At 44.1% G+C, this 10,767-nt stretch overlaps 1 protein-coding gene across 1 annotated transcript; it reads right to left on the reverse strand.

The window, feature by feature from the left end:
* Positions 1-292: 292 nt before the first annotated feature.
* Positions 293-9,331, reverse strand: LOC306756756 (nuclear receptor subfamily 1 group D member 1-like; the record flags this gene model as incomplete). Its single annotated transcript, XM_079241605.1, has 8 exons — positions 9,209-9,331; positions 3,577-3,888; positions 3,403-3,491; positions 3,139-3,283; positions 1,182-1,747; positions 902-1,087; positions 587-797; positions 293-489 (listed from the first exon to the last, which is right to left on the reverse strand). The coding sequence occupies exons 1-8, from the start codon at positions 9,225-9,227 to the stop codon at positions 293-295; spliced, it is 1,725 nt and encodes a 574-aa protein (XP_079097731.1). The 5' UTR covers positions 9,228-9,331.
* Between the last annotated feature and the right edge of the window lie 1,436 nt (positions 9,332-10,767).

Raw genomic sequence — 10,767 nt, forward strand, 5'->3', positions numbered from 1 at the left:
TTGACTCAAAAATAATAAAAAAATGAGGAAGAATGTAGTCTGTTTCTTCTGAGCAATCCAACTGGAAGCAACTCTGACATTCAGATGCCTCTACCTCATGTGGTGCCGATGTTATTCGCTGATATTTTTCCCAGTTCTCACTCTAACAGCATCTCCCTTGGCACATCTCCCAAAAGCAACTATCCATCATGCAGAGGGCAGTGTGCTAAATGTAGCAAGCCAGGCTTGCATGAGGGGGAGGTACAGAAGACCCCAAAAGTGGATATCTCATGAAGATGTGAGTAATCTCCACTTAAGGGTCAATGCGGAAAGCTAAGAGTTTGTCGGAGTGCTGATTGTTTAGGGTGCGTAGGTCAGGCAGACGAAGCAGCAGCTTTGGAAAGAGCGTGCCGTCGTCTTGCCGGCGACTTGTGATGAGAGAGCGCAGAGCTTTTATTAGTTTCTCCTGCAACTGCTCTACCGTACCAACCTCCACGATACCAGAGCGGTCTGGAAAAATGAGAGGAGAAAATGACGTTGAGGCATTTAAAAGAAAAAAAGCATTTTTATATGATGTGTTTTTGTGCATGCAAAGTTTCTCTCTTACCGGCAGACACCAGCACGACAGCCATGAAAAGGGCCATCTCATCTGGTTCCAGACCCAAAGATCCCAGCTTCTCGCTGAAGTCAAACATGGCATCTAATAAAGAGCCCATGCCAAGAGCTCTCAGCGATGCCAGCGAGTAAGTCTGTCCGTTGAGGAAGGTTACTGTCCTCTCCTTGGGGTCAAACAACGAGCAGAATCTCACCATAAGAACCTGCCGACAGAACCAAACCAGGTCAGCATGAAAAAAAGGCCCCAAAGAGAAGAAAGGAACTTCTGATGAGTCTCAACAACAAATTCTGTTTAAATAAAACAAACCTGGAAGGTGCCGGATTTAAGCAGCATGACCTGATCATGCTGACTAAGGGTTTGGAAGCCTGGGATGCTCTTTGCAAACTCCACCACTTCTTTAACGGCAGGGGTAAAGCACTGGGAGAAGGACTCCCACACCTCCTGGCTGGAGCGACTGGCCGGAGCCACTGGGCACGAATTAAGAGGGCACGCCTGCAGAAAGCAGAACAAAAACAAAGGAATAAGAACTTTAAATGTCTCATACTGTTGTGAATTGGACAGATTTCTACCGACTCAAAGTACTCACCAGCACTTTGGCTCCTCCGTTTAGCTTCCAGGGGCAGGAATTATGGTTCTGGAAATCACTTGCCGAGAAACCGTTCTGATTGGCCGTGTAAGTCTGAGACGACAGGTGCCCACTGACGGGGCATTTACTCTGACTGGAGGGCGAAACGTATTTGGCGTTGTCAATGTTCGTGTTGGTGGAGCTTCCGTTACCGCTGGGTGCGACAGGGATGTTTGTGGGGATGTGGTAGCTCGAAGTCAGCCGTACTTGCTCTACTTGGACTGTGTGCTGCGTCTGGGCAGATGTGTGTGACAGGGCAGCTTCCTGCACGGCGCTGCTCTGGAAAGAGGGAGGACTGAGGTTCCGGCTACCAGCAGCCATCTTGAGCGGCTTCTCTTCGCTGCAGTAAGACTGCAGTATGGATCCAGCGCCATCATTCACCTGGTTCTGTGGACTGCAGGGGGCGTCAGAAGGAGGTGACATCTCCATCTCCATGGAAGCAGATTCATTGAGACTATTCATATAACTCTGCATCTCATCCAGCAGCCTCTGCTTCTCCCGCTTGGGAATGCGCCCAAAACGCACAGCTGAGGAGAATAACAAACAGAAGAGAGCGCTCTGTTAGAATTCCCTTCACTCACCGACTGCTGGCGTCTCACTGATAACACTTTAATTTACTGTAAAGTAATAACAGCTGAGATGTTTCATTCAGTGTAAAAAAAAAAAGAAAAAAAAAAGAAAAACAGAGACAGTCCTCGCTTTAATTTATATACATCTTAAATGTGACATTTAAACTTTAATCTCTGTCTCTAATCCCAAAACGGTATCTCCATCACAGCTGTTTGACTACATCGAGCGGGTAGTAAAACCTTGATCTGCCTGCCTCATCCTCCTCTTCAGCCTTCATAAATCCTCCCTTCCCCCTTTTTTTCATTTCTGCACCTCCACTGACAATCCTATTTATAGGAAGCTGTATGCTCCACCATCACCTCCCCCCACGCCACTTTTTCTCCCTCTATCTGCCTTTCACTTCAGCTCTTGCTTTCTCTGCGGAACTAGGTCACTGGGTCACCAGCACTGAACCTGGTGTGGATAGTAAAGTGACAGCGTGAATGAGTGGTGGAAAGGTGGATGACAAGAGGGGGCAGGTGTGAGCGGTGGAGGGACAAAAGGCTGGAGGTGGATTAAAAACTGGATCATCAGAACTGGTTTTGCCTGCAGAGCTTTTGTTGTCAAGGACGTATAATATAAATAATGTATTTTGTTTTATTTGAATTATCTGACGCAAATAATCAGAAAATGCGTCCAAATTTCTTTCCGCCTGGAATGTGATGAATTTGCAGATGATTCTTCATTTCCACTCTCACTTTTTTCTGGGTCAACTAAAAATGTTTGCTCCAGAAAAAAAAAGAAAAAAAATATGATTTATTATCACCTAGTTTAGCAATACCCCAAGAGAATGAACTCCTGCGGGTGAAATACGGAGGAAGAGATTAGCTGGGGCAAAAAATATTCTCATCTGGGTTTTTTCACCATGAGCTCGAAAGAAAAAAACTAGGTTAAAAATGACTGTTTGTGCCAAAATGATGATTATAAGTGATGATCAACATTTTTTTTTTTTTTTTGCTTCAGTTACCTAAAAAAAAAAAAAAAAGACTTTCTAGATGACTGATAACAACTGTGGCTCTCGGGCTTCTCTGCCATAAATCAAAGCAGTGAAGAGAAAAAGGGAGGAAGAGGAGGACTAAGGAGAAGAGGAGGAGGATGGACAGTTTTATGTGGAGGAAGAGGCAAGTCTGGATCTGCCTCAGAACAGATGGGAATTGTGGTTCTCTTAAAAACAATGAAAGGAATTTACTTTGCTTTGTATTTATAGCTTCTATTTAACCACACACACACATCACCAGAAGACACCAAGCGAAAACAAACGCAATTTGGTTTTGGTTTTTATAAACAGGACGAGGACGCTGTCTCTCACCGTCTCTGGACATGCCAACGGACAAACACTTCTTAAAACGGCAGTGCTGGCACCGGTTCCGGTTCATGCGCATGATGAGGCAGTTTTCATTCTTCACGCACATCTTGTAGTGGATGTTCTGCTGAATGCTGCGTCGGAAGAAACCCTGCAGATAGAACATGAGCACAGTAAGAATAAAAAGCTCTGCAGAAGGTCTTTCGTGGCGCTATGTGTGTGCAAACTTATCGAGAACAAAGACATGACAGTATCTTTAACAGGTCTCACCTTGCATCCCTCACAGGCGTGCACACCATAATGGAAGCCAGACGCGATGTCTCCACACACCTTACACAAAAGCACCATCCCTCCGGTTTCTATGAAAGAAGCATCCGTTATGAGACCCTGAAGTACGTGCAATAACAAACTGCAAACAAAGGAAGGAGGGAAGTGAGTGCTTACTGGTGAACGTGCCAGTGAAGCCACAAGGCCTTTTTGCCACTGTGGGGTGATTATAGTTGCCTGATGACACTGTTGTCATTTGGGCAACTGGAGCATTGTTCACTTCAGGAAACTGAAAAACCATTTTTGGCGAAACGGTTCCTCGTCCTTGTTCCCCTCTCTGCTTCAGGGCTCCGATCTCCTGAAAGGAAACCCCTTCTGGCGATGAAGGCTGCGAATGGGAAGACGGTGACTGGGTCTGGTATCCGCTTGAAGGGCTGCCAGGACTTGGGCAGGCACTACCAGACGAACCAGCATACAAGATAACACCGCCTGGAGGAGCAGAGAACAGGTGAAAACTCAGTTCACTGATCGCCATCTGGGTCAGCATTCACATGCAACAATGTAGGTGAGAGTGTGAGCGTTGAGCAACACTTGACTTTGATGCAGGGAGCTTACTTGGCAGACACATAAGCACACAAACCCTGACCATTTGGGGACAGTCAGAGTCTGATCTGATGAATAATTCAAAAGAAATGTCACAACTAGAGCAACAACAACCCTGACCTGGATATTTGTGTGAAGGGTATTTGGGTGTGAAAAACAGGATCATCTTACACTTTAAAATCTGGGAAAAGAAAATCTCACACAAAAGTGTCAGAAGTACTCTTTAAACGAGCTTCTGGAGCCAATTGGAGAGTTTTATGTGATTAAATGTCGCAAAAGACATGGTGCTTCTTGCTTAAATAACATCATTTCCACATTGTTTGGTCTGATGAAGTTGATTTTTTTTTCTGAGGTTACATTTCCGTGATGCAGGAGCTGATGAAGTATCGCATCACACACATGTAGAGATGCCCATGGAATTAAAGACACTATACAATATATGCCACATCACAACGTGACACAATGCATCCACAATCAGTGCCACAGACAGGCCATAAACAGTCCTTTGTTTAGCGATGTCACATCACATCGGAAATGCCCTATTACCCCTAAACACAACCCTCACCCACCCCTTTTGTTTTGCAGACAGAATTCTTCCCCGCAAGATGAAAGACGGCCCCTCACGTGCAGCCAGCTCCCTGCCAGCTCGCTTTCAGAATCAGTCTTTTCTCTACACTCCCTTCTCCTGCCCCCTCCCTTCTTTTCTCGATCCTCCTCCTCCTCTCCCTCGCTCCCTCCCCGCTTTGGCCCTGCAGACCCATCTATCCGCCAGCCACCTGACCAGGAGCTCACATGGACTCTTGACACAGTTCCCGCCTGGCTCACAAGGCTCTTTGCGCAGTCCCGTGTAGACAACAGCAGCAGTACCATAACAAGCGCGAGGGCAGATCACGTTTGGAGAAGAGAAGGATATAATGCTGTGACTACAGGCAGCGAGGGAAAAAGCAAGCAGGGCACGGCAACCAGAAGTTAATGCATTCCTCTGAGGCACGAGATGCTGCGCATCAGTCACGTTGATGCCTTGACGCCATGAAATGAGGAACGCCGTGCATGTTTTTCTGCGCTAAGATGTGTCAGTATGGAAAGAGGGCGATTTGCCAGAAGAAATTTGCCTAATTTTCAGGATGACACATATATTCTAAATACCCATCATGCTAGACTGCGACGAAATTCACACCCCTACTATTGCAAACAGTCCTTAATTTGATCATTTATATTAGTTTGTGTCGGTTGGATCACTGTGTCAGGTACCTAACTGTGTCAGGTACCTAACTGTGATAAGACTGGCCAAGTTTAATCTTTTCCATGTTTAAAGAATGTCACTTCACAAGCTGTTATTCAGGTTTGAAAGGTACAGTAAAGGCAGAAACGTGCATTGTTCTGCTCAACAGATTCCTGCCGTAAAATGATGACTGGTTTGATTGTTTTTGGTATCTGAAGCAGTAACAACACCCTTGAATTGTCTACACAGTAATTCTGTGTATTTCCTCTCAAGGACCTTGACTCATCTGAGAAATGGCTCTCCTGCCACTTGTGCTTTCTCTCCTTGAGGAAACACGTGCTGCATCTCTGTTTTAGTTCTAAGTGCCTCCTTAAATCCACTGCTCACACGTGTCAACGGTGACTGTAATGTACTTAAGGCCCGGCGCCTTGTGTGGCGGCCACTCCGGTATCAGACGACTTCAGTGTACACACAGATGTTACCTGGGCACTCCCCTGCGTGTGTGAGATAAGGCCATATGGACATGTGTATCACCTGCAGAGCACAGGGGGAAGGGGGGGGTCACATCCTGCTGGCACACAAGACCCATATCTGTTTAACACTTTACATGTCTCCTCCCATCTGGAGTGAAAATGCTCCATATTCCAACGCCTCGTCACTACTTCCTGGAGTCAGCCTTGACTGGGTGACAGAATGAGCCCTGGGAATATCATAATTGCAGGCACAGGTAAGAGCATGTGACCTGTGGTTACTCACAGGGCCATAAGAGGTACAGTATAAACAGTCTATTCCGTTGCCCCTCCTTTTTCCAGTCCTCTCTGACTTCCCCTCTCATGTGTTCCCACCCCTGGGCACGCATGCACGATAGTCTAACTGAATAAACATCGCTCTCATGTCATGTCTGGGGAGGGAGACGCCCACCTCTCGACTTGGGTTAGCCTGTCCCCGTTCGTGTGATGAACATTTACTACTGTGCATGGGTGCTAAGCCTCCCTCCACGTGAAACAGCTGGCCCCCATGTCATGTGTCTACTTATGAAAGTGTTGACAAGGAGGTTGGTTTTTTTGGCAACAGATTTCTACGTATTCTAAGAACTAAACAAGAAGCATGACGAGCCATCGAGAACTGTTGTTTGAGGAACTTAAACGTTGGGAAGTAGACCAGCCCAAATAACGTAGACTCCAAAAAGCAGGTTATACTTGATCCGCAGAGAGAAATACTATGAAACAAAGTGAGCTTTTGATTTCAATTAGCAATCTGTGTGATGATCTGTCCAGTTGGTGTCATGTCCCTACTGGTACCAATGACCTGTGTGATACATTTATTGAGAGTTTATACTTCTTCCAGCTCTAAAAGTTGCTTGTCATTCGTAAGACTTTTTGATTGATCCTTTTTTTTCCCAGTATTTAAGATCACGAGTCAAGCAGTTGTACTTTCAGTTCACACGGCCGCTTCTGGTAACTTCGGCAGAGGACATCAATGGTCATGGCTGTGTAGTCATTCTTTCTTTGGATTTCAAACAAATTATTCATTCACACTACAGTCACGTTCCTCTGATCCTTCTGCTGAGGCTGAATGACTAAACTTGGAGTTTAGTCATTCAGCCACTACACCCACATTCTTCCTAGTAATCACTCATCTTAATCTTTAATCAGCAAAGCTGAAAGGAACACCTATGGTTGACTGTTTTTTGTTGTTTTTTTTTTTTTTTTACTAGAATGTCCTTCACATGCAGGTTATTAGGATTCCCAAGTAATTCTGGCATGATGACAACTTAATAATCCATCATTCCTGTTGATATAAAACACGTGTGGAGACTGGAGGGAGGGTTTACTCTTCTCTGAATTTTGCAAGCAACGACTCAGTTAATATGATGAAGGCTAAAGTCATCCTCATGACACATAAGGCAGTTAAAAGAAAGAGGAAAAATGTTGCATGAGCTTTAGCAATGTTTGAGTTCCTGTTCCTAGTCCTTTTAGACACTTGGCTGGAAAGTTAATGTACAAACCAAGATCAAATAATGAAACATTTAAATAACTTTTCTTTTATTCGGTCTTTTGATGTGAGTATTACTTTCGAAGCCTCACAACCCTGGGCTCCATCCATATTAATATGAAGTGGCTTCTCTTGTCAAAAGCATTAAGGCAGTGTTTTCTGGGTTGACACTGTGTGAGTTTCTGGCATTCATTGAGTTATTCTGACACCAAACCCCTGAATTAGAACTGGCGGTGTCACTGGGGCTTGTTAGTTATGCCAGCCCAAAAATAAATAAATAAATAAATAAAAAACAGGTTGAATCCAACCAAATGTAGGTTACTAAGCCCTTTCTAACACCAGCAGTTTGATGGGCTCCGTTATCGGAGATGAACATTTGACAACAGCCGAAAAACCAGAAGACTCTGAGGGGAGAAAGAGGCTGCAAACCCCCTCTGACCCACTGACCAATCTATCATCGACTGCAGAGGAATCCCCGTGCGGACTGAGCGCGAGAAAACCGCGCGTGACTGCGAGCAGAGGAGCTGTGCGCTTAAAAACATGCGCGGCACGTGGACGCCGAGGCTGGAGACACGTGCTGCTGCCAGCTCGAGCTAGGCGGGGTTGCTGCGTATTTAAAAAAAAAAAAAAAAAAAAAAAAATCCTGCGCATGATTCCCAACTTCGCGACAATTTTCTTTCTTTTAATTTACCCAGAATGCACCAGGCAGGGAACAGATGAAAATATTTAATACAGTTGCGTCCGCTCTTCGAGAACTTTGCAATATCTTCCCCACATTACAGATATCTGTCGATACTAATACGATAAGGACCCGTGCGGACGTGACTGTGCAGTTTGAGGTTAATGGCATGCAAACATATGAGAGGCTTTCTCATGTAATTATAGTCGTTATCAGACTCTGTGATCCACTAAAATGTGGTCAGTCCTGCACATTTGGTCTCATGTCTTCGTGGCTGCAGCATCGTCAGCGATAGATGAGTAGCTCGTGCTCATTCATCATCAGCTATCACTGCATTTAGATCATGATTTGGGTCCAGCAGTGGTGGAAATCTACACCGTAAGATGTTCTCCTAGTCAGGTGTGGATGGAAAATTTGGCACCAGTAATTGTTTGACCCACTGGCCGCGATTGTACCCACATCGCCTCCTCACGTGTGGAGGTGGGAAAACAACCAAAGCAATGCAAACAGAAGCTTCTGCAACTTATAGTCTGTATCACTTCTGAAGATGTTAATACTTGCATATTATATTATGAGTCTATACGACTCCATGAAGTAGCTCAGCCATAAATGAAAGCAAAAAAAAGTGCATTGTTCAAACAAAAACTTTAATTATACCAGTAAAAAATAATAATCGCGTGGAGAGAGAAACACACGGTCAAAGTGCATTTTGGGTCGTGCTTCACGTGAGTTTGTTTACGTGTGGAGAATCGGAAGTCCGCTGCGAAGATTGACGAGAGGACTTCCCTCTCTGTGCTAAGCTCACACACTCAAGTAACCAAAAAGAAAGAAAAAAACTCCACTTTCTACCGCCCAGAAGCTCGGCGACGCGCCATGCCTGGCGGAGCTGAAATAAGTTTAAAAAGCATGGAAATTACTATTTATAAACTACAAACTATTCCCCAGTAGAGCTTGTGTGACAGTCAGACCAATACCTGACTGTTTAAAAGTCAAATCACTTTCATGAGCTGCTTTATTTGCGTAATATTACGCAGCCCTACTAGAATTGGACTGGTCGGAGTCAACAAATTAAGATAAAATTATAAATGTAATAAGTGAGGAAGAAAAGTAAAATGGAAGCAGGAAATCATCAAAAAAAATACCCTTTTTAAAAAAAATAAAAAATTATAGCCTTTAAGTGATGTGCATCTGTTATGCTTTATAGTAGGCTTTCATTGTAATCTTTACTCAAAATAACTGTCAACAGTATTAAAACATGTTTTCCCACAAGCACAAGGCATTAAGTAGAGAGTGATATAAAGTCTACTTACCACCAGGACTGTTCTCCATGTTTCCCAGTAAATGTACGTTCTGTTCTTTTAGCTGTTCTGCGTTATTGGAGCCCGACGGACCGCTGCTGCTTTCCACTCAGGAGTTTCGTTGACACAGGTGAAAGAGTCATGAACTGCAAATGCATATAGAATCTATTCCAAAGCTTAGACCTGGAAGCGTGAACACTGGGCATTGGAGGTAGGGAGAACCCAAAAGAAGAAGAAAAAAAGGAATTTTTTTAGAAAAAAGAGGAAATCAGATCTCTTATTGATCCGCGTAATTTCCAGAAGTCGTCTCTCCGTCTCAAGCCAACACCAACTGTGGTAAAATGTCACTAAATTACAGAGGTCCCAGCACGTTCAGCTGCTTGCCATGTACAGTCACCATGAAACCTCACCAGGGTGGAAGTAGTTTAAACACTCCCCCACTCATCAATAAGCAACACGCGTCCTTTAATAAGCAGCACGTTTTCAGGTGCCTGAGAAATGTGACCAGATTTTTTTTTTCCCCTGCTCTCGTTCTGTGTCCCTGCAAATGCTTGTTTGTTGATGTGTATCAGGAATGCTCTCTCTCTCTCCCTTTCTGTCACGCTCTCTGAAAACATCCCATCCCTCCTCCCGTCAGGTACCCACTCTTTTTACACTTTCTCACTATTTCATTGGCCGAGAGCCGCGCGTGGAGATGGTACACTGGGCTCGGTCGACATTGGAATGCTGGTTAAAGCGCTCCAGCATGTGCGCATGGCATGTGAGCTCGGGCTGCCCTACTGACACACATTTTATGCTAATGAGCTGCCTGGGCTCGGCGATAAGCGGGAGAAAGGCGGAAGAGATGGGTAAAGAGCGCGAGAGGTTTCACTCCTGCATAATTTCACGGCGTGGGTATTGGAATTTCAACACAAACTGGCACCAGTAAAATGACACGAAATATATCACGGCATACAATTTTTATTCATGTTTTATTATTTAGGCAAGAGTTTATTACTAATTGGTGATACGAGGTTAGAACTGTTCTGAAAATAATGTTCCACCAAATGCTGGCTGTAACTCACCTTGAAATATACAGTACCAGTCAAAAGTTTGGACACACCTTCTCACTTTGTGGTTTTTCTTTCTTTTTTTTTATTGTCTTAGTTGCAAAGTACAACTAAATACACTGTGAAGGAACCAGAACCTTTTTGGTTTTGAAGAATCTAAAACATAAAACATATTCTGGTTTATTTACCACTTTGTTTACTACATAATTACACATATGTTCCTTCATAATGTGGATGTATTTAGTTGTACTCTGCAATTAAGAAAATGGAAAAAAAAAAATGAAGAAAAATGAGGAACCAAATGCAGAAGCCCAGATGCAGGAAGCAGATGTCATTTTAATCCATAAACAAAATGAGAGCAGAAATAACAAAATGAACCAGCAACTGACAAGGGGTATAAATACACAGAAGAAGAAACTAGACACAGGTGAAACAAATCAGAAAATCAAACCAGTTGAACTAATGAACAGGAACCTAGACATGAGAGAACTAAACAAGGAAAACTACAAACCCACACAGGAA

The sequence above is a fragment of the Telmatherina bonti genome (assembly GCF_933228915.1).
Source record: "Telmatherina bonti genome assembly, chromosome: 6".
NCBI lineage: Eukaryota > Metazoa > Chordata > Actinopteri > Atheriniformes > Telmatherinidae > Telmatherina > Telmatherina bonti.